Genomic DNA, 23,928 nt, shown 5'->3' with positions numbered 1-23,928 from the left:
GTGGAAGGTTTCCCTGCCCATGGCAGCGGGTTTGGAGCAAGATGGTCTTTAAGGTCCTTTCCAACCCAAACCATTCTGTGATTGTGTGGTTCAAGACTTTTGCATGTGTTTGAACTTTTGAGAAGTGAGATGAATTTTTTATCATATCATCTGGGCACAGCAGTGATCTGTATCCCCTAGTGATGGGGAGATTGCTGCTGCTGGGCCATACCTTGAAACACAACAAACTCCTTCAAACTCTGCATGGGGTTATGGTTTTCTGGTAGAGTCAAAAGCCATATGAATTTTCCATTGGAACCTTGTGCAAACACTAGCCAGAGTCTTTGCACTCCCCAAGCAGGAAGGAAATGACAACGGAATTCAGGGACAGAGGCACTGGGCCATGTTTCTACTTAGGAATGTGTGTAGAGGTAAATGCTGTCTCTCTCCCCTGTTTACCTCATTCTGCACCACTGGAATTCAGTGTATTTGTGCAGCCAGACTTTGCAGCCCCTTTATCTCCCTGTGAGCCCCAAGCCAGTTGCCCCTCCTTGGTGCCCTTGCATGTTTTCCATTTTAAATAAAACAACACCCCCTCATGTTCTGTGGAAGGCTATTTTGAAGGCAGTCACATATCTTTACTCTTGCCTCCTCTGACCTTCATCTTCACTTTCTCTTTTTCTCCCAAAGAAAATATTTGCTTGCACTGTTATCTGTGAGCAAGATCCTTTCCCCAGGTGTGGTGAGGCTGAAAGAAAAATTAATACCTTCTTTCTCCTACCTTCTTTCCATCAGAGAGAGGGAACTTCCTTTTAAGCTGAGAGGAGAGACAGCCTTTAATGGATAGCCCTTGCCTAGTCAGCACTGGATGCTCCACAGAGGAGAGTAAATAACTAGAACAGTGGAAACATTTTATTAAGAAATGCAAAATAATGCCAGACCTTCTGTTCTCAAGCTGAATTTTAATCTCAGCTCTTGGCTCAAGTTGAGGCTTAAACATTAATTTCTGAGGGACAGGACCTTATCCAGGACCTTATCCTTGGACCTTACAGAAACCAGGCGAGATACACTCAATTACACTGAGTGTGATCAGCCAGAATTGCTGGTATCTGGGATACAAAATGAGAGTCAGAACCTAGGAGGAGAGCAGAAAGCTAAATAAATCAGTGGGGGTGAAAAAAGAGGTCAGGCCAGGTGCAGCATAGAACTGCTGAGTCTTCACACCACAGCAACTGATAAGGAAGGAGCTTCATCTGCAAGTCTCAAAGTCTCAGCTCACAATTTAATCCAAAGTGTGGGTTGTGCACATGATCAGAGGCTGTTTTCTAGAAATACTGTGTGTCATGGTCACAATAGCAGTTGAGATAGTGGCTTTTCGCCGTTACTGGAGCTTTTTTTACGCTCACATTTCTGTGTTGGAGAGTAATCATTGCTGATTTAAGAGCTCACTGAGCAGTCAGAGCTCTCTGTTAGGTGTCAGTCCCACCAGGGCAGTCTGGGGTCAGCAGCCCGTGTTCCCCATGGCATTCCCAGTATCCCATTGGGTGAGCAATGAGGAGATGAGCCTGCTTACAAGACCTACGTGCTCTCCTCTGGCACACCAAGCCAAGAGACGCTGAGGTTGGTTTTGGAAAGTTGTCAGATTAACTGAAAAAGTTTCAAAGAGCTGGAAATTTTCCCAAGTTTTCCGACACACACTTTGTAAGAAGCCTCAAAGTGTGGTGGACAGCACTGGATCAGGTTGTCTTTGTGGTGTTAACCAGTAGGGTTTTTTCAAGACAAAGGCATTGACTAAAATAACCTGTGAAAGAATCTCAGCACGAATCCCTGGTACAAGGTTTGGGTTTGCAGAGTTGAGTTTCGCTGAGAAGCAAGTTTGCAGTCCTGTGATATGTTATTCTGAGCCATTCCTACCGGAGCTTTGGTACCGAGCTGACACATAGCAATCTCGCATTTAGACTTCAAAAAAGAAACACTGAGAGGAGCTTGCATTTTCTTGTACAGGGAATAGGTTTTTCTTCTCAATTTTGGCTATTTTGCACTGACATTCTATGGCTAAACCTTTTATGTTGCTTGATAATATTTGGTGGGGTCTGATCATCATCTGTGTAACCAGCAGTTCTTGCTCAAGTACTATATTTTTAAATAAGTTGTTAGAATCAAGACTTCCATTCAGTGCTGAACTTGTAAACTCCCTGTCATTTCTTGGGTTTTCACTCTGTTTTAACACCTCAAGGTGGTGGACTAAGATCTCACTCTGGCTTCTTGGAGTTCTTGCAGAATGACAGAGAAGTTGCTGCCCTCAGGATGGCAGGTGGCTGGAGGGCTCCTGTGGCACTGTTTGTGGGTCCTCAGTGTTTCATTGCTATGGGTCCTCAGTGGTTCACGTGCTTTAGGCCTCTACTTTATCCAACACAGTCATTTTTTTCCAAATTTGCCTTATTGATGCACAATGAGCAGGCAGTCCTTACAGCCACTTACTGGTGTGCCTTTTAGTCTCTGAACTCAAGAAGAAGAGTGCATTTATATGACCCTGGCCCTGATGAATAGACTGGGAAATTATGAATATCACACTGATGATATCTAAACCCAAGTCCCTGCAGAGCGCAACACTTAAACTTCACAGACATCTGTCCTTATTATGACATTCCTTCCTTCACCTCAAAGATCTATTTCTCTGTTTTCTGGAGGCCTACCAGCCAGAGGAATGTATGATCTAAAGCAGCTGAAATGAATTGCCAAATCTATCTGTCATGAAGATAATTAACACCATATTTCCACCCAAACAAGATACAGATCACTGGGTGGTTTTTCTCCCGACACCAAAAGATGAAGCCCACATTATCACCCATCTTCTGCTCATCCTTCCTCCACAGTTACTATGCCAAACCTCTCTCAATATGCCAGGAAATACTGGGGAGTATCTGAGATAGGACTGAAATATTAAGAAAACATTTTGCAAGCCCAGATTTATCTGCAAGGTTGTCCATGTGATACTGGCGTGCTACACATCTGGATTCCCAGCTGACTTTAGAACTGTAGATGGCATTCCAGCTGTCCCTTTGCACGAACACCTACCCAGCTTCCAGACCCTGGAAATGCCTTGCCTTGATGTGTGCAAGGACCTCCTGTGCTTTTTCATCCTCCTGATGGTGCATAGTTGCCTTGCAATTGAATAAATCATACAATCATAGAGATATGAAATGGTTTATGTTGAAAGTGACCTTGAAGATCCTCTCATTCCAACCCCCTGCCATGGACAGGGACACCTTTCACTAGACCAGGCTGCTCAGAGCTCCATCCAGCCTGACTTTCCAGTTAATTAAATGCTTCCTTCCCCTTTAACTTGCAATAAGGAGTTCCCAATTTATTCAAACTTTCCAGGTCCTAACATGCTAACATCTTGTATCAACATATGGATCATTTCAAGACATCCAAACCTGCAAGTTATTAATTTCTGCATTATAACTCCATCTTTCTCTGCATTGAGTGAGCCTATTTATCAGTTCTGTCTCTGGATACTTGACCTTTTGGGTTTCTGATTTCCCCCCCCCCCCCCCGGAAATGTTTGTTAGTCAGCCTCAAAGTGATAACTGAATGAAAAAAAGAAATCCATTTTCATTCAAATTTCTCCTTCTATCCAACCTATTACTGCTACTAGATGTAAATGAAAAGCAGCATGTCTGTTGTTGAGTCACTGAGTATTTAATGCCCACTCTCACATCATGTACTACCAGGAAACTGCTGTTATTGAAAACATTTTTCGCTAGTCTCCAGCTATGAGGTTTCTTTCCCATAATTTCACAATTCTCCATATAATTTTTTCTTTAGTAATAGGTTAGAGATCCCTGGCTAAATCCATATACGTTGTACAGCTCCTCTCCAGCAGAAACACTTTTACCAAGCTTCAGCAGGAACAGATTTACTCTTATTCACACTTTCTTGTTCATTTCCAAGAGCTTCCCTATCGTTAGCTTTCTACGTTAGCTTTCCATGGACAAAACTATTTTGACCTTCCCCAAGAAGCAAACACCCTTCTGTCCCACCAGGTTTCTCTTACCCCTGTAATTTCTGTTTTCAGGTTCAAGAACTTGCCTAGTTATTCATCCAGAGTCCTTTTGTTAAGGAGTAAATGTTTCGTTTTTCCCTTGCAGATCCTATTTTCCCAGCAGGAGTAGTGGCTGTGCTGTCACCGTATAAAAGTCTTGTCAGTGAGGAGTTTTGAGTGTGTTGGAGCTGCCTGTGGTCAGTTTTGGCAAAGCTGTGATGTTTGATACGCAGCTGGTGCAGGACAGTGCAGCAGTCCTGGTGCTCAGCCAGAGGCTGGCATTGTCCCTGTGCTGCTCTGAGGCCATGCCTGGCCTTGGCTGTGTCATCAGCTCCTTCCTCATGCAGCCAGCACAGATTGCTCTGTTCCTGCTTAATGAACCGGGAAATCCCCCATGATGAAAGAACAGAACAATACGGGACAACCGCCTGTCCCACACCTTCCCTCCCAGCAGCAGGAAACTGGTCATAGCTTCACCTGACCCTAGCAGAGGTGATGTGCTGTGGCAAGGAGACTCCTCCGCCCAGCAGCAACTCCACTGGGGAAATTCTTTCCTTTCCCAGCGGTGGGGCCTCACCTGTGGCTTGCACAGGTCTGGGCAGGGAGGCACAGGGGTGACTGACACTGCTCCCTGTGCCAGGTGGGAGCACACAGCCCTGCTCTGCACTGAGGGCTCAGCGAGCCAGGAAGAGGAAAAAAAGATGAAAACTGCTTCTATTCCATCTCCTGTTCCCACCTCTCTCCTTCACATGCCGTGCTGATAAATCCCGAGGCAGTGGTTGTTATTATTTAGAGCTGCCAGTAGCGTGCTGGGTGTTTCACAGAGGAAATACGGAGTGCCTTCACCAAAGAGCTCCCAATGAAGTGCTGGGGGCCGATGGTGCTGCTGCTCTCAGGGGTGATGTATCTCCACTAGGCTGATGCGATTTGACAGCTGGAAGCCACATTCTGATGGCTTTCCTTCTTCCCTGCTTTCTTCATTAAAGGTGCCAGGTTATCTTTGCAAAAGAAGAAAACCTGCTTCCTGACCTCACACACGGAGCAGGTAGAGCAATTTTTTCCCTTGCCGCCCTCTGCCAAATTGCCTTAACCCTGCCCTGGAGAGGAGAAAGAACAATTTGACACTCTTTGCCCATTCAAGAGGCAGCTTTTCCGCTAAGCCTGTGCAGGGAGGCCGCTTGGTGCCAGCTGTGGTGATAGATTTGTGGTTCCTCGCTGTTGCGGTTTCTTATGTAATGCTGTAACTAAAGCTGGCACTTGACAGAATCCGTAGCTCCTGTTCTGGCTCAGCTGCGCATGATGCAAGAATAAAGGTAGTAAGGGCGGGTTGATATCTTTATGGGTTTGTGATCCCAAGGCAAGGCAGCCCAGAGGAATTTTTCAGCCTGGGTCTATCTTTGAAGGATGGGATTGCACTGAATGCCCCACAGCTGCCACTCCTAAATAAAATATTTCAGGAAAGAGGGACTGCCCCATCCAGGGAGTGACACTTGGCTTTGGGATCAGCCCTGCTCCAGCCAGGGACTCCCCAAGGCTGGCTGCTACATTGGATTCCCATCTCCAAAGTACCTCTTGGGCAATACCCAGAGGCTGCAGAGAGAGATCAACCTGTAGACTACAACTTAGCCATGTCCAAGTGTCCCTAAAAAAGTGAACATTAACAGCTGTCCTATTATTATCCAAATAGATGCGATTAGAAATTGATATATTTAATCACTCCCAGCCAGGGTGGAATTTGAACTCATGACCTAGAAGTAGTAGTAGAGTTTTCAGCTGTGGGAGAAAAAGAAAAAAAGAAAAAAAGAAAAAAAGAAAAAAAGAAAAAAAGAAAAAAAGAAAAAATAGAAGGTCAAACAGGACTTTTCCTGCTGGGCAAAATAATTTATTGCAGGTGAAACAGACTCAGATATGTGGTAAATTAGGCTGTGCATTATCTCATGGATAATAACTTCTCTCTGATGTTTGCCTTCTTGTGTGCATCTTTATTTTGGGCTCTAAATAAGATAAGCACCAGAAATCTCCCAGGAATAACAAATGCATTTTCTTTGCTTGATTGAGGAAAGAAATATTGGGCAGACATGTGTTATGCAACAATTCAAAAATAACTCTCTTGTAAAACTTGGAGTGAGCCTCAAATACCGCAGAAGTAGCAGAAATGTGTTACCTACCTTTTTATCAGTCAGCCAGTACAGCTTTTCTCAGCTACTTTTGTTGAACTCTTGGCCTGATCATTTCCTGGGCATTTTATTTTAATATATTTTCCTAGGAAATGCATTCCAAGTCTCTGTTAAATTTGAATCTACATTCAGGCAGGCAAGGATTTGGAAAGAATGCTGCAGTCAGACTGAAATACCTGTGTTGTCCTTTGTATCTTGTGGGGTCTGGTGACAGACAAGACAAAAGTGTGTCCAGGCTATGTTGGACAGGGCCCTGAGCAATCTGGTCTAGTGGAAGGGTTGAAATCAGACGAGTTTTAAGGTCCCTTCCAACCGAAACCGTTCTGGAATTCCATTATTTTAGATGTATCACTGCATGCCAAACAACCTGCTGATCCTGCTGCAGGCCCAAGGAACCCATCCTTTGATTGTTTCACCCAAATTCTCTGAGTCTTTTGGGTCAGGATCTCCTTAAATCAATGGTGACATTGGGCATCTCTGTGCTGATATCCCAACATTTTCCTGGCACTCTTGCCATAAGAGCAAGGTGGAAAGAAAGCTCCGTCTTCTTTTCAAATTGTACCTCAGAGATGGTGCCTGGAATTTGATACCCCAAATTATCAGTCCCTGAAAGCCCAGTGCAGTAAACCAGATCATTTATTCACAGTGGTACAGGATTTTTTTTTATTTTTTTTTTAAACTGTAAGACCAGTTGCAAATGTAATGACAATAGAGGAAATTGGCTCATGATGGGATTTTAGGAAGAGGCTAGTGGAAGTGTGTTCAGTAATGTTCAGTTATTAAACCATTAGAGATCCCACTGGAGACCAGCCAGTAGGATTTCTCATAATCTGCAGCAGCTTAAGGCAAAACACAGAACCCCTGAGCAGGGAAATGACAAAATGTTCCTCTGGAAGAGTTGCCTCATCTCCTCACCCATGTCTGTGCTCTGCTCTTGGTGTGACAGCACATCCCTGTCTGTTATCCCTACTTCCTCCTGCCTGGACCCCCCAAAACAGGCCTTGGTGAGGTGGGATGGGGGATGTGAAACCAGAGAATACTGCAAACATCTGTGTTCACTCGGGGCCCAATCTAAGCTCTACTGAAAATGCACAAAATAACTTCCACTGGCTCCAGGAGCCTTCGGATCAGACACTGCGAGTGTTAGCTCCCATGGCTCTGTTCATTTTGGTGGGATTACAGGGAAACAGGAGGGTACTGAGTTCTGAAAATCAGGTCTTAGCTCAGGCCTGTTGAAAATAAATCCAAGAAGTCAGGTCTGGATTCAGAGAAGATGAAGAAGATTATTCTGCCAAGCTGACCACCCTAAACTGGGAAGATTTCTGCCCAAACCGGACGGACTGGCACAGGGCTGAGGGCAGCAGCTGAAGTGCTCGCCGTCCCAGTGATGATGCAGAAGGTGAGGGGTGGCTGTTTGCTCCCAGGCTGTGGTGGGCAGGGTGTGCATCAGGCACTCCTCCTACCCCGCGGTGTAACCAGGCGGGCGCTGGCGGCCCCGCACGCACAGCCCGCGTCACAGCCGGGACGTGTTCGTGGGTGTCAGACCCCAGGCAGCGCTCACGGAGAGGCACGATGCAACAGGCACAGCTTCCTCAGGGACAGTGATGGCCTCGACAGCAGCTGTCCTGTCCCAGCCTGCCTGCTGGCTGCATCGCTGTTTTCTCCCTGCTGCACCGGGACACCGGAGCACTGTCCTCAGGTGGAGGATACCGGCGTCATTCCCTTAAAATCAACGGAGAGCTGCTGCCTTCTGCCAGCTGGAAATAGGGTTTTCGTGTGCCCCCGTCCTTCCTTCCTCAGCTGAACCACACTGGTCTCCCCTCCAGTGGTGTCCACATCTGAGCCTCACGCTGAGAAGTGCTCTCACCTCACTCAGGGTCTGAGTGCGGCAGTGAAGAAGAAAACACTACGGATTTTTTTCCCTTCCTTCCCTGCTTCTAATAGCAACCAGGTGCTCTGACACTTAACCTGTGTGCTGCCGTGAAATTGCCTGTCTTGTGCAAACACCCGTGTGAGTCCCAGGGCCTCAAGGATTTACTTTATCCCAGGATTTGTAACCTAATCTCAGCGAGATTGTCCATTCATACCGGCCACCTTAAAAATTCATATTTTTGTTGTTGTTAAACATGAGAGGAGAAAATTGTCTCTTGACAATTTATTTTCTTTGTTTTTTGTTTGTTTGTAGTTTTTTTGTTTGTGTTTTGTTTTGTTCAGAATTATCTTTAAGGCCTTGGCTGCAAACTTTGGTTTTTTTATTAAATATGCTACTGTGTTTTAAACTGGCAGCAGGGCAAATGCTTGGAGGATTGATTATATCAAAGTCTTCAGGAGTTAATCAGTTGCATATATGTCTGTAGGTTCTCTGCTTACAAAACTTAATGGTCCTTGCATGAAAGACAGAGGAGAGGAGTATGTGTTTAAAAAAAAAAAAAAAAAAAAAGTTCAAAATCAAATGTGTTTAAGGTCCTAAACAGGACCTGTGTTTCAGAGCAGAGGTGCTACAGACAGACATGTAATCCTGCCCCAGAGCATCTTGTGCAGGCATGGAGCTGCAAATGCACCTCAGAGGGACAGACGAGCAGCTGAATTGCAGTGGTTGAAACCTGCAGTGTTTTGCTGAGTTGAGACAGCATTGTAAGTGAGAGCAGAGCTGCAGACAAATTGCCTGGTTTGGATTTGTGGTGATTATGAGAGTTGGTGGTGGCTTTGGTTCCTAGCAATGTTCCAAGGATCAAAGGATATTTTCCTTTTCTAATACCTTGGATCCTTTAACCTCTGACTTCAGTCCCAAACCTGTGGGTTATTGCGTAAGAGGGTAAGGTGGCTGGTTTAAGTGTTAGTTAAATTTTCTGACACAGTCAGAAGGAAAAGCTGGGACTGGGTTTCAGAAAGCACAGAGTCCTGCTGGTACAGAATGTACCCACCGAGTGTTCAGCTGAGATTATCTGTTCAGGCTGTTGGCTGCTCCATCGTTCTTCCTTGGAAACACCCAGTTCTGGTTTGAGTTGAATTTGGGAGCAGAAATCCACCATAGAGTCCCCAGTCTCCTATCCAGCCCCTGAGTGATCATTTTGTACTCCAACTACCCTGTTTTCCTCTGCTTGCAAACAAATCATAAAAAAGCTGGAGGGCGCAGAGCAAGCCTGTGGCCCCTGTTGGCACCTCTCTCTCCTCAGAGAGAGAGAGAGATAGAGAGAAAAGCCTCTCCAAAACTGTTTCCTTGGCATTTGTGTCTTCTGAGTCAGCTCAGTATCTGAGAGAGAGGCAGGAGAGTTCTTTTGAGGCCTTTGCACCTGCCATGTTGCTGGGCTTATCCAAACAGGGAGAGCTCTGACCACAGCTGAAATAACAGCCCGGCGCAAGAGCTCGGGATTCTGACGTCCTTCATGTGTTTACAGCATCCCGCCCCTCCTCTCTCCCGACTGCAGAGCCAGGCAGGAATTCTCTTCATTATCTTCTGCCATGCTTCTCATGCCATTTTTATTAAAAAAAGGCAGAGCGAGGGGGAGCGCGTGTGAGAGAAGAGAAGAAGAAAGAAGTTGTATTTGTGCAGTCAATGGCAATGAAGGGAAAAGGATGGAAGTTGGGGAGCAGATCCATTTGGGTTGTCCTAAAGTGACCTCATCCCCCTGGCTTACTCTTTATCAGTCGCTTTTTGGAGCACCTGAGGATAGCAAAACCTGTGAACACCATGGTGTTAGTGAATATTTGGGGTAATTCAGCACCTCTGGAACTTCCAGAGGCTGTGAGCAGCCTGTGGGGACAGACTGGACAGCTCCAGGCTGCATCTGACAGGACAAGGGATGGTGTAGATCTTCAGCTCTTCTCTTTGTGGTTGTAATTCAGTCCACCCTGGCCGCTGATCTAAAGAATTGCTGTGAGGGAAGATGTGGGGTTGATGCTGTTTGCTGCCAGCAGATTTCCTGTTTTGCTCGGCAAGGCTTCCTTGCTAGAGAAGAGGAGCAAAGGTGACAGTGTTAGAGGGAAACAGGGCTGTCACCGGCACACCAGGGCTCATTCTGGGCTGCAGAGAGATGGCAGGGAAACATCATCTTTTGTCTCAAGTGTTTGGTGGCTGTTTAAGGTCAAAGACAGATGGCTCCTTCACGAGGGCACTTCAGGTGTAGAATTTGCCTGTTTCACACGACACTGGCTGTGACAGCCATAATTTAATTGGGGATGCTTAAGCCTTGTCCTTAAATAAGAGGAACACTCTCTGCTTTCATTGCTGTCTGACCATTTGTCTTTTCATAGGGCAGAAGCTGGGCTGAGCCTTAAGGATATTTTCAATTCTGTTAGAAACAACCCTTTGCTGTATAAGAAACCCTCCTGCTGTTATTTGTAGTAGGAAAAACGTATATGCCATGGTAGTAGGAAACAAAGCATGGGATGTTTGTTTTCCCTCAAAGCTTTCACTGCATCTCGAGTGTGTCCTCAGATGCTGAAACCCTACAGCATGCACAGATGTGGTTTGGGCAGTGTCAGCCCTTGCAGGTCTGCTGGAACTCAAGGGCACGAGTGTTTCTTCTGTAAATTCAATGATCCTTTAAACCCACCTTGGTCTGAGTAAAAAACCAACTTCCCACAGGTATAACTTTTCCTGTTAAGTTTTCCAGGAACACACAAACAGAGAGCAGAGGTCCCTCGCCTGGGGAAGGGAGAGAGAGCGAGATTAACTCAACTGCCCAGCCTCCCCAGTAAAAACAGGAAAAGAATTAAAGGGTTCTGTATTCCTGACCCCGGATCCGTCGCTTGCCACAACAGACAGGAAAGTTGCCCTCGTGGTATTTCACACGGCACGTCCTAATTCCCCCTCTAAGCAGAGGGCTTGAGTCATTGCTTTTTAATAAGGCTGCCTCCCCACAGGCGGAAGCTACAGCGATCAATGCGGCTTACTCAGTTCTAGAAAAGGTCATTAAAAGACCATAGATATACATTTGAAGAGTGTTTGTTCACGTCCTTGATGTTAAAGATGTTCTTCTCTCTCACTTCCTTAAGCAGCATCTTAGGGAGCCGCCGTGCGCCGGGTCCTGCTCCGCAGCGCAGTCAAAAGTGCCCCGCGTTGCTGCCGCTGTGCCACCAGCTCCCAGGGAAGGTGGGAGAGGAAATAAATGGCCAAAAATCACACTTTTATCACCACTTGGAGCACAGCTTGTCTTGCTGACATCTCCAGATACAGTCTGTACTATCGACCTTGGTATCCTATAAATATAGAGAGGGAATAAACCCTTCCCCTCCCTGTTCTTGCATTCCTCCCTCCCTCACTATGGGACTGGATTACTGCACATACCATCCCTTTAGCAGCTATATTTCTCCAAAATGTGGGCACTGTGAAGGAATGCTAAAACTCAGGGGCTGCCAATATGACACATTTAACAGTTCAGGAGGATATAAGTGTCTCACGTTCCAGTTGTTGAATCGTGAAATGCCATATCCAGCTCAGTCAGCTTTTTGTCACTCGTTGTGTCAGGCCAGGGTTAGTTGAAAGCATGATGGCTTCAGTTTTGAGTTTCTAAGGTGTTTTCTTGATGCTCCAGTCCATCCACATCTCCAATTCTGCCTGTGGGGTGCTGAAGAGCAGACATCCCATTTCTGAGCTCCTCTGGGCACAGCTGGTTTGTTGCTGCTGCCCTGGATGTCACGCCCTGGGGCTCCCCTGCTGTCCCCCACTGCAGGGAAGACTGTGAAGCTTCAGAAGGGGATTTGGCATGAGGATAGGGCATTTGTATTCTCTTTCTTTGTTTTTTAACCTAAGACAAGGATATTGGGGTATCAGGAGCATAAATAATAGCTCTCATTTTCTACCCAAACTGCAGAGGAGTTAGGAGAACCAGACTGTGGTCATAATATGCAAGGAGGCAGAGATTTGTTCACCCTGTTTTTGGAGAAGAAATAGCTTTTTCTTTTTGTGTGTGTGTGTGTATGTCACTAAATTTGAAGCATCTTTTGCATGTCACAACACAAATCTTCAAGGGCTTTCCACCTTTGAGCAGGTTGCAGTTGGACTTCTCCCCTCCCTGATGTGCAGCAGGTGACAGGGTTAGAGCACAGCCCAGTGCCACAAAGCCAGCAGCCAATGTACTCCACAAGGGCCCTCTCCCCATAAAAAGTCTTCCATTCTTAATCCATACATTTAAATGGGCCAGAGTTCTCCCCACCTAACAACTTCCATTTCCAATTTTCTGTCTTATTCACCCACGTGCACATTCATCTCCATCCGCCTCATAATCCATAACCACCACCTTCTCTCTCGTGTTTGATTTGATTCGAGGTTTTCCTCCATTGTATTCTGCAAACTTCCCAACAAATGTGAGCTTTTCCAGTTGTCCCTTTGCTCATGTGTGCACACAAATACTTAGCTCCAGTAAAACCCACGTGCAAGGCACGCTCACTGGTCCTAGCCTGCCTCATCCCCTGGAGGTATTTTTGGAAATCACACCAAAAATCAGAATCTGCAAACTCCTCTTTTTCACTCAGGACTGCAATCTCAGTGAATCAGAAAGCAGCGTGGCTTTATTTATTTTGTAGCTGCCCCAACTGTTCATTTGTTACCATTTTCAAAAAAACTGAATCTTTTTTTGTGGTTAGCAGATCCCCAGTGACAAAATCCACATTTCTGCAAGTGTACTTGTTAATCTTAAATATTTTACAAATGGTTTTGAGATGGTTTTGAGACAGAACTTGAGAAATAACTGCTCTTTAATAATCAAAGCTTGGTTCTGCTTTGATTTCATCAGTATATATGAGAAACCTCCCATCTTAGTAAGTGGATTTATCTGGGAGTGAAATCTAGAGGAAAAGCCTCATTATTTTACTACAGTGTGTGTTTGGCCACTTTAGTTACTTCCTGCAATTTTTTTTTTCTTTCTTTTTTCCCAGAAAAACAGTTACTTTAAACAATTCCGAAGGGGTAGAAGTTTGAAATTTTTCACTTTGATTGAATAAACAGTCTTACCAATATCTGGGTAGACATCTCCCCAGCCTGTAGGTGAATTAAGGTACTGTTTGTGCTACATGAACTCTCAGATTTAGCTAGCAGGAGCCACAGAGTCAGTGCTGTTGGTGTGCAATTCATTGGATGCCAGTTATTTTGCAGGAACAGTATCAATGAGAAACAGCTTTGTTGTAAAATATAATGTGGGATATTGGAGTTTAAGTCATGCTTGTTAATTTAATGAATGTTGTAAGGAGATACTTACTTTGCGAACCTGAAGATCTCAGTAACTCATTGATATCCACTTGAATGGCTTTGCTGCTCTCCATAGTAGCTTTGTCTCCTCGTAGTACAGACTTCATTAGTAGGTGCTTTTTGAAAAAGTTCCTGTGACAAGAAGCCATGTATATTGCTGTCAGTAATTGGGGCAAAGTGAGCATGGTGAGCAGAGGACTGGCGGGGTTAGGGAAGAGCTGGGTTGCCTTTCCTGCTCTGCAATTAACCTGATTGATGACTTTGAGCAAATCATTTTTGCCTTGGCCACTCCATGGCTTTACAAATGGGCACAATGAGGACAACTGTAATGACTTTCTTTGAGGAAAGTTTTGAGTCTTGATAGTGTAAAAGACAATGTGAAAGAGCTAAACATTTTTATTAGGCTTATATTATTCCCATATTGCATATGAAAAATATTATTCCTCGTTTACAGATGAACAGGTTTTAGGTAATTATGGCTTTGCATAAATTTGTAACAATTTGCTAATTATTTCTGTGAATATTTCAATGCTAATACCCTGATCCTGTGCTGTGGTGTGGATCCTATTTTTTGCTCTGGAAGAAACCATCTTCGTAACTCTACTGTTTTAATGCCCATATGTGAAGTGGATAACTTATTTGTCCATCACTGAAACATCCTCAGCTTACACTAATCATCACATTTCCACTGGCTCCAGGTGCACTTGGAATGAGCTCAGATCTGCTCAGGAAATAATGAGCATTTACAATAATAATGAATAACAGGGTATTTTAAATTCCTTAAATGAACTGTGGCACAGACTTGCTGGTAGCTGACGTGGAGCAGAAGTGTCCAAGGCTGAACACAGTGTGGCACAGGGCTGGTTCCTCAGGTGTTGAAGCACTGCTGGCTGTTGGTGATGCTCTCAGTGTTTCCCATTGCTCACGGTGAGGGTTGGCACTGCCATGGTGTCAGTGCAGTGCCATCTCTGCTGCGGGTGCAGACGTAAGCAGCAACTCACCAAAATGCATGGTTTGCATCAGGAAATGGTTTAGCTGGTAGGTGGTCAAGAGCTGCACCTATTTCAGAGTTGTGCATAATTCAAGCATAGACAAAGGTAGTGCTGACTGTGCTCACGAAATAACGACACCCAACCAAAAATTAATCCCATCAAAACAAGGTAGGAATGCTGGGAGGAGCTGATTGAACTACACCTTGCTTTTTTGGCTACCAGACCCTGCTCCAGTCCCTCTTTCTCTGCCTTTTGCTGCTGCTGCTGCCTTTGTTGTATGAATGACTGACTTTCCTTTTGTCTGGCAGGGAGCTGAGCGACAGGACCACGTACAGATACCAGGTGGTGGTTGTGTCGGGGATGGAGGAGAGCGAGCCTTCCCCTACGCTTGTTTACATCTCTGGGAGTGGATACTGTGGAGACGGGATTATCCAAATGTAAGTCTGGAGCGAGCAAACTGATAAATCTGGGCACATCTCCCCAGGCAGGATCTGAGAGTAGGAAGGAATTGATGACCTCTGATGTCTCCTTAGGTTAGGCTGGCTCTCATCTGTAGATAATGGCTCACGTGCTTGATGATTACTGGTATGATGACATTTAATTGTAACGTAGGCCCTTCTCTCCTGGCACCAGGAGATACAGACAGAGATACAGATAATGGAGTCCAGACTGCAGGATCGATAGGCAAGGACGCTCTGTGCTGTTTATGCTGTTTGCCCGTGTATCTGTATCTTTATACATGCATGTGACATTTCCTACACAGACCAGGTGCTGGAAAAACTCACACAGCCTTCGATGCTGTCCTTAGCTGCGCTGTCCCGTGTGTGTGGCAGCTGGGTAAAACCCTGCCACGTGCTGGGGCCAAGCTCCTGGTGCAACCCCTTTTTTGACTGACCACCAGAGCTGGGATGCATTTGGAGGTGATAGATTTGGCCTCTGAGGGAGAGTGCTGGGAACTGCATGTTCTCAATCAGCTCCCCTCTCTCACCAGTCCCCAGGCCACTGAAAACGTAAAACAATCCTTCACAACTATGTTAGAGTTTATTCTTCTACTATGTTGGCCCTCAAGGCTGCTGCTTCAAAGCTTCCTGGCATTAGGTAATTTAATTATTTAAACTATGGAAGTAACAACAAGCAAGTGCTTAATCCAGCCAGTATTATTTGCTTGAAATAATGCTGATCAGCAATCGCACAGCACAACTCTGTCAGATGATATACCTGGCAGCAAATATTTGCAGGAAGAGGCCCAACAGGCAAGGAAAGCAAAGAAAACAATCAAACAACATATGAATCCAGGGCAATCCTGGAAAGAGAGGTGGAGAAAGACAGATTAATTTTGCTTTACATAACTTTTCTGCTACTGTTATGTTTGCACATTCCTCAAACATCACTTGTGGCTTTGCAGCAAGTGTCAAACAATAGCTGAGCTGCCTCAGGAGCGAGCAGGAACCAGACTGTGTCACAGCTTGGTTGGTTGTGGCCCCACTAGCAGCTGTGGCAGCCCCTTTCTCATCTGGTTCCCACTCTTGCCCCCACACGCTGCCGCAGCCGTGCGGGTTGGCGCGAGGCAGGGCTCCGTCCCCAACACCCCCCTGCTCCCTGCTGACTGCTCTCCTCCGAGTTCTGCCACCTGGAACAGCCCAGCTCCAGGCTTTATGCCTTGTTATTCCCATGCTGGGGTCACAGTCTGGCCCTTCCAGATTTAATACAAAGAGTTTCTGAGATTCCTGTTCTCTTTTTCCCCACCTGCTGAGCTACAGCCACACCAGCTATGAAGGAAGTTGCTCATATCCTCATCAGAGAACAGCAAGTGGTATCCACATGTGCAGGAGGGAACTGGCCAGGCGAGCTTATGAACCAGGAATGATGAAAGTCTTCCCTCAAGGGGGAAGGGAGAGGCATTTTAGGGGTGGGCACACAAAGCTGCTGTACCCAGGGCTTTGGGGTTCTTCAGAGGGGTTGCCATCAGGTACTTTGCCAAATGACTGCTTTTTGCATGTGTGTGCCCTGCCTGCAGAGAACTGGGGGAAGAATGTGATGACATGAACAAGATAAACGGCGATGGCTGTTCCCTGTTCTGCCTGCAGGAGCTGTCCTTTAATTGCATCGGTAAGTCCTGCTCAGAGCTCTTCCACCCACGGTGGGCAACTGCCCTGTGCAGGGCACAAGGGGAAAAACAGCAGTACTTTCAGCATTTCCAGCTGAAGAGTTGTCATGGGAGAGAGAAAAAAGGTGGAATTTGTAGGTTTGAAAGGTGAACATATCTTCCCAGCTTCTGGTCATTTTGATGGGAAATTGGTTCTGCTGGCTTTGAAACAGCCCGGGACTTAGGGCTAAGTCAGCCATTGTGGGACTGATCCAAAGCCCATTGAAGTCAGTGGGTGGTTTTCCACTGGCTTCAATAGGCTTTAGATCTGACTACGTGAGAGGACATGAACTGATTTTTTTCTGGTAAACAGGAGGAGGAGTGAAAGGGGAAGGGACTGAGACCAGAAGCAAGTCCAGCTGAGGTCACACCTCCTTTGAGTTGCAAATCAATATCTGAGGATCAAAGGTCTGGCTAATCCCCTTTTTCAGAGGTGAAAACTACTTAATCAGATTTCATTTGCAAGCCTGGTTTGCTCTGATTAGCAAAACCTGTAAGCACAATGGCCGGAAGATGCTCGAGCTATCGGGGCTGCAGTTTCGAGCTTTACATATTTATTAAACTCTCTAGGAATGCTGGGGACAGAGAAGGAGAATGGAGACCAATTTACACTGCACCTTCTATGGGGTAGCCCCACGTTGTGGGGCTGCTTTTTCCACCCAGGGGTCTGTGAGATCTGGGAAAGAACAAAACATGAGGAGCTTCAGGAACCAAAGTTAATGTTTATAAAGGGTTGGCTTTTTCTCAAGACATTTTATGAGATTCTTTATCTGCACTGCCCAAGCAAACACTCTGTCCCATGTAGTGATCCCCTGCCTTCAGCTCAGGGCATCAGTCCTCAGCAGATATTGTAATGTTGGCAAGTCTGAAATTTGCTCTTTTTTGGCATTTTGACCATTATCTCTTGTGCCTGGAGCAATGTAGAATGGACCTCACAGGCACCGTGCTTCCCTTGGGTGGTAAACTGGGAGCTGCTTGGCTCATCTGAACAGCTACATTTCTACTTCAGCATCCCACACTGTGAGACTCGAGGCCTGATTTGGTCATGCACGTATTTACATATGTAAATAGTTCTATTGAGATCAGGTATATTTATGGTCGAGACTAATTGTGACAATTGGTGGTCTCGAAGTTAGATTTGTGTTTCAAGTAACTTGCTGCCTTAGAGCTTCAAGCACTGAAATATTTTAGTCATAATATTTAGAAAGTGGGATAAGCATTTACTCAAACATTTTGGGTTCCCCAGACATCAGGCATGGTGTGAGGGCTGGTTCCAGCAAGGGTTTGGGCTGGTGCTGGATGGTTGTGTCTGTATCAACCTGCTCAACAGCAGGGCTGAATTCCTTGGTCCAGGTCTGTGCTTTGACCACATCCCAGTGTTACGTTCAGACATGACCCAGCTCCTCCCCTGTGCCTATCGGTTTTCCAGGGAAGCAGGTGATGTGGGCTGGGTGGGAGCTGCAAAATGCTCCAAATAAGTCCATGGACAGGAGAAAGAGTGGGGTGTTCCAGGCCTTGGACCACACTGCGGTGTCCTTTCAGGGGTATGCAGGAGTCTGCTTTATTCCTTTGTACATAAAATAATGGAATTGGTTATGTTGGGAAAACCTTTAGGATCATGGAGTCCAGTTGTGTCATCCAGCCACCATCATCCAACCATTCATCCACCATCCAGCATCCACGGAGCAGCAACAGGGCTTCCTGAGAGTGTGGGACAAGGCTGTCCGACTAGAAAACGAAGTAACTAAAACATACAGAGATTTTTTCTACTCCATGACAGAGGAAGTGGGTTTTTGCATTTGCTTGTGTTGGAAAAGAGAGGGGAATTCCAGGGGCAAAGAAGTTGTTTGTTTGTCACGGGCTTTGGAAGGTTGTGGTTTGCACAGATCCTGGATTACAAAACAAAATATATCAAATTCCTTGTGAAATACTGAATATAGGGACTCAGATGAATCAAATTAGCTGAATCAAAGGGAAGGTACATGAACAGAGACCTTAAAAATGTTTGGTTGTGTGACTTTACATTTGTGCTGGTGTGACTGCTGTGGTGGTGACGGGCTCAGTGTATGTGCAGGGTCTGTGAGGACAGCCCCACTGCTGTTTGCAGGCAAACACTGCCTTCGGGTCTCTAGGACAGGTTCAGAGGAGCTAATACCTGTGAAACACATCCTGCCGGCTTTTGTAGCTGGACCACCGTGAATTATGACCCCAAGAGCTAAGGAGACACTGCCAGTTTGTCTTTCAGACAAATTAGCAGTGCTGATTTATATTCTGCTTGGTATATCAAGCATTAAAATCTCAGCAGAAAATATAAAGATGTTGGGGAAGTGAGAGGCTGTACATATTACACAATAAATAATAGAAAAAAAAAACCCCAGAAATTCAGCATTCTCCACAATCTAACAATATCAGACCTAATCTTTTGCCTTTAGCTGAACAAAAGTCTTCTTTGATATTGGCGGGGTGTTTTCCTGGAAAATACAGAATTCTTGAGTTCCCGTTTGAGGAGCGCAGAAAAATAAGTGTAATTTATTTCCATGTTTACAAGGCTAACACATGTTATAATCCTGTAGAACAACAAGCAGTTATTTCAGAGAGTGTTATTTTTTCAGTGATGTTCTTGTTGTATTATGTAGCTCTTTAGAGCCCCGGGAATCACTCCCCTTCACCAAAGAATTCAGTGAGCCTCAAACACATGTTCAGAGGCTTTGCTGAATCGGGGGCCTCAGGGTTTGATCTTGCAAATGCTTTCTTCCAGGCATGTTTCTGAACTACCACAAGGCATTCTTTAGACTTCAGCAAATCTAACCACAACAGTGAATGCAATGCCTGTCACAAATTGTCTGCAGGATTGGGTCCCACGTGGCTGGGAAGAACCGCTAAGCATTTTGTTTGCTAAAGACGGGGCTGAAGGGGCATCGCGGGCGGGTTCCAGAGGAGGAGGTTTGATAGCAAAGCCCAAGTGGGCTCCTGCCCCCTAAAGCAGGGACCACGCGAGTCACCTCGCTTGGTAGGAGAGAAATACAACAGAGCCCGCAAGCACCACCAGGCTTTAGATTCAGAGCCATGAATCACAGAATAATTTAGGTTCAGAGGAGTCTCTGGAGGTCTCTGGTCCAAGGAGGGCCAACTTCAAAGTTAGAGCCAGCTTCAAAGTTGGAGCATGTTGCTCAGGGTCATGTTCAGCTGCGTTCTGGATATTTCCAGGGATGGAGGCAGCCAGTTTTCAGGTGTCCCTTTGCCTCTCTCACTCCCTTTGCCTTTTAGGATCATGGGGTTTATGGGGTTTTTTAATTGGCCCAACTTTCCTTTGACTAAATGGCACAAGGCTCTCAAGATACTTTGCACGAGTGCCTGTAATAAAATTAAATTTCTTTTTATTTTTTTGTCTTGCTTTTGTTTTTCCTCCTTCTTTCCTCTCTAATCAGATAACAGTGGATCAATCTGCTCTGCCAGGGAGGAGGGGCACGGGGGAAGGCAGGAGGGAGGCAGGGAGGAAAACTGTGTGGTCTCACTGTCAGGCTGTCCTGGCCTTCTCTGAGCACAAAGCCGAGAAACAGAAAACAGAAAAGATTAATAGCATTTTCTTCCTGCAACATGCTGAAGAGCGACAGTGAGATTAATTAATTAATTAATGGAAGCATCTGGCAGTGCTCAGTTTTCTAAGTTCTGCGGCGCTCTCTCCCTTCCCCATCGTGAAATTTATCATCCCTACCTTTTCTCCCCACCCCCCAGCTGCTTCACGTAGTGGATTTTGCATATTTTTTTATCTTTTCCACGCAGAATTCCGTCCCGCCGGGGAAAGTTTCACTTTGCCTTTTGATTTGTAGGAGACAGGTGATTCAAAGCCGTGTCCGTGTGACTGATGCACCGCTCCCCTACCTCTGGGCTGCTTTCCTTTCACCTTGCTCCTGATTACTCCCCCGATAACTGATTTTTGCGGTTACCGCGGATCGCAGCCAAGTTCAACCCGACGTGTCCTGTGTAAAACAGAGCCCATTTGTAAGAGTTATGATTCGCGGTGGTGGGAACCCGGGGCTTAGCGCTTGATCCGTTCCCAGCGGAGTGTTGAGAAATGGGTGTCTGAGGCACAGCTGAGCACCTTGTCCTTGGCGTGCACTCTCCCACACACCAGCGCTGCACACCCAGATATATGTGGGACATTGAGAAAGAGCCCGGCTTTCATTTGCATTCCTTTTGTGGAGTGGGATGTGCATTATGCATTGATTTCGCTCGCCAGTGCTGAAGAAAGAGAAGGATATAATAAAAAAGATGCAGAGATCAATAAAAAGGGAGGGAGGGGGAGAGAAAGTAATATGAAAAGAGATGAGTAAAGACTGATAGACACATTGAAACACAACTGCGAAGTAGCTCCAGAACTTCTATCTCCCCTTAAGTTTGCCAGGCAATTTATGGGGTCTTCAGTCGTATCTTACTGGTGTTATTATAGGTATACTTTATCTCCTTTGCTTATAAGGGACTCTTGGCTAAAGCCTTTTTACAGCAAAACAGGGCAGCGCTTCCACTGACTTCCAGATGGGAGTGGTCACCCTGAAGAATGGGAATGTTTCAGGTTAGACACACATCTCAGTGGTGTGTGGGATCAGGGCCTCAGGGATATAAAATACAATGAAAAGACACAGAGCAGAGGCAAAGAGAAAATAAATATATCTAGCTCTTGAATTTACCACCAATTTCTGGCATGCTTGAAACATTAGTCACCAGTGGTTGTTCAGGAGAAGTATGATTTTAATTTGACAATGATCCTTAAACACCTTTTCTTTTACTCCTGCTTGGCCCCAAATGTTTTTCTGCTACCTTACAAATCTGGTTTTGTCTTCCTCCTCCTCCTCAGAGGCCTCTCCCTCCAGCTGTGAGCCTTACCTTTGTGGGAGCTCTATCCTTTACCTCTCCCATTATCCATAAATTAAGCATAGCACTTTCCCCTAATCTTATTGTTTGGCGGGCTGCATTGCATTCAGGGAAATGATTAATATTCATGAGCTTGCTATCTCTGTTTGGTGCATAATCCTCTGGGGAAATTGCAGTGTTAAATGAGTGACACAAACCTAATTTTATATGTCTTTTCTTTCCTTTCTTTCTTTTTCCCTTTTTCCCTTTCTGACAGAGAAGTAATGTGCTTAAAATAAATTGATGGATGACCATCCATATTCATTGTGGGCATGCTTTCAGAGCGCTCCCATCCTCTCCCCCCTCTTTCCTCCTACTACTGCGCAGGAACATAGCTTTGGCTGCCCAAACCGTGGCCCCATGCAGCAGCTAATGGTGATTTTGCCTTCTTTCAGCAGCATTAAATAGGCCTTGGCTGACCCTGCCGAGGGCTTTCAGTAGAACAACAGCATGGGAGAAACAGAGCCACCTTGCAAGAGAAGCTCAGCATCTCCCAGGGCATCAATAAGGTGAAAGCATTGACCAAAGAGCTTGGGAAAGAATGTTGGTGTTGTTAAAGCAGCTGAGGTTCTATAGCAGAATTTCATGGCAAATAGTCATGAATTTACTGGCCGGGGTTATTCAGATGATATTTGTGTGACTCCTTCAGCTCAAGGCAAATACTTTGAAGCTGACTGTTTCCTGCAGCTCGCGGGAATGTGGCTGCATGTTCTGAAATGTCTAAGCACTCATTTGGCAAGTTAGTAATCACAGCATCCTCGTAAAGTCTCTTAAAGTGATTTTCAGACTGTCATCATTAATAGTGCAATCCTAGGAAGGCCAGCGGAGCCACAGAGCAGAGAGAGCAGACATCTCGGGCAGCAAAATACAAAGGACAGATGCTTTTTTGTGGGGGAGAATGTGGGCTGAAGTGGTATTTGCCTGCATTTTTCCCTAGGCCAGCGACTCCAACCCAGCTCAATCCAGCTTTAGTTTACAGGACACAGCTACAATGAAAGTCCAGCAGGAGAATTCCTCCTCTGTTTGTTTCATCCCTCACACATTTCTTTCTCTGGACCTGAGAGGGTTCCACAGCTGCTCATACTCCCATCCTTAGAGCATCCTCTGTGACTCAACAACACCTGTGCTCAGAGGATGAGGCTGAGCACAAGACCTTCCTTTGCAGTAACATCCAACCACATGCACAAACAAGCACTTTGTTTTCCCTGGGGAATGGCACCTCTGGGTTTTTTACTCTTGTGTTCCTCCTCCCAGACAAGTGTGCCAGGTGTCTCAAAGGGTCATGCTGGCCACCTTTCTCGAGGTCATAATGGTTACTCCCTTGTGTGACAGAAACCTCAAGACTTTCAGCTGAACAGTTTCCAAGTTAAGCTGATAAATCTGTGTAATATCAAAATCTTCTTGGCACTGCTTTATCCAACCATCCAGGAAAAGAAATGAGGTGAGGTGGGAAGAGAACATATGTGTTACTGCTCTTACAAAAATACCTGGTTGCCAGGGTTGGAGATGGCTGTGTTGGGTCCTGGTGGCCATTCCTGGTTGCCAGGGCCTGGAGATGGGCTGTTTTGGGTGCTGTTGACTACGCCTGGTTGCCAGGGTTAGAGATGGCTGTGTTGGGTCCTGGTGGCCATTCCTGGTTGCCAGGGCCTGGAGATGGGCTGTTTTGGGTGCTGTTGACTATGCCTGGTTGCCAGGGTTAGAGATGGCTGTGTTGGGTCCTGGTGGCCATTCACAGTTGCCAAGGTGGATGGAGATGGCTGTGTTGGGTGCTTTTGGCCATCCCTGGTTGCCAGGGTGGATGGAGATGGCTGTGTTGGGTGCTTTTGGCCATCCCTGGTTGCCAGGGTGGATGGAGGTGGCTGTGTTGGGTGCTTTTGGCCATCCCTGGTTGCCAGGGTGGATGGAGGTGGCTGTGTTGGGTCCTGGTGGCCATTCCTGGTTGCCAGGGTTGGGAATGGGCACTTTGGCAGTGATAGCTCAGACAAGGTCTTGCTATCGCTGCCAGCCAAAGGAAATATCCTTTCTCTTAAGTGACAAGGGCTCATGTTCTTGGAGGTGAAATATCAAATTTCAGTGTCGGGCTCTGAGAGGGAATTGTAATTGTATCTGTCTGCAGCAGGAAGATCAATTGCATAATTCTGATGCTCTGACTGCTATATCATAGCGAGGAGCCGAGTCCCGCCACACAAAGAAACCCAGTCACGCCCAGGAATGCATTTCCACCAAGCAGCTGAATTACCAGGGAGCTGCTCTCCGCAAAGGCATTATCCCTGCCTGCTCTGCTCAGGAGATGCTCAGACATGATTGTCATATTCCACGGAAAAAAAAGCCTCCTGCGAGGCCCCTGGATGTTCCGCAGTAGATTGCGACACCCACGCTGCCTTCATTTCCAAGGTGTCTGTTTTATTTCATTGAGGGAAGACGTCACCATTTATTGATATGTGACTTTATTCGGGAAGGTCTGCCCAAGCTCCATGTAATGGTTT

General features: G+C 46.0%; 1 protein-coding gene across 2 annotated transcripts in view; it reads left to right on the top strand.

Moving 5' to 3' along the window:
- PAPPA (pappalysin 1) overlaps window positions 1–23,928 on the top strand; it is a 180,632-nt gene that overhangs the window by 74,827 nt on the left and 81,877 nt on the right. For both annotated transcript variants that reach the window (XM_040083345.2, XM_040083346.2), the window contains exons 8-9: window positions 14,694–14,822; window positions 16,403–16,494. In XM_040083345.2, coding sequence (XP_039939279.1) covers window positions 14,694–14,822; window positions 16,403–16,494 — 221 coding nt within the window. The remainder of the gene's footprint in view (window positions 1–14,693; window positions 14,823–16,402; window positions 16,495–23,928) is intronic.

Source organism: Hirundo rustica, chromosome 20 (genome assembly GCF_015227805.2).
Source record: "Hirundo rustica isolate bHirRus1 chromosome 20, bHirRus1.pri.v3, whole genome shotgun sequence".
Taxonomy (NCBI): Eukaryota; Metazoa; Chordata; class Aves; order Passeriformes; family Hirundinidae; genus Hirundo; species Hirundo rustica.
The sequence above is the reverse complement of the archived record's forward strand: the minus strand, read 5'-3'. Positions and strand labels throughout refer to the sequence as shown.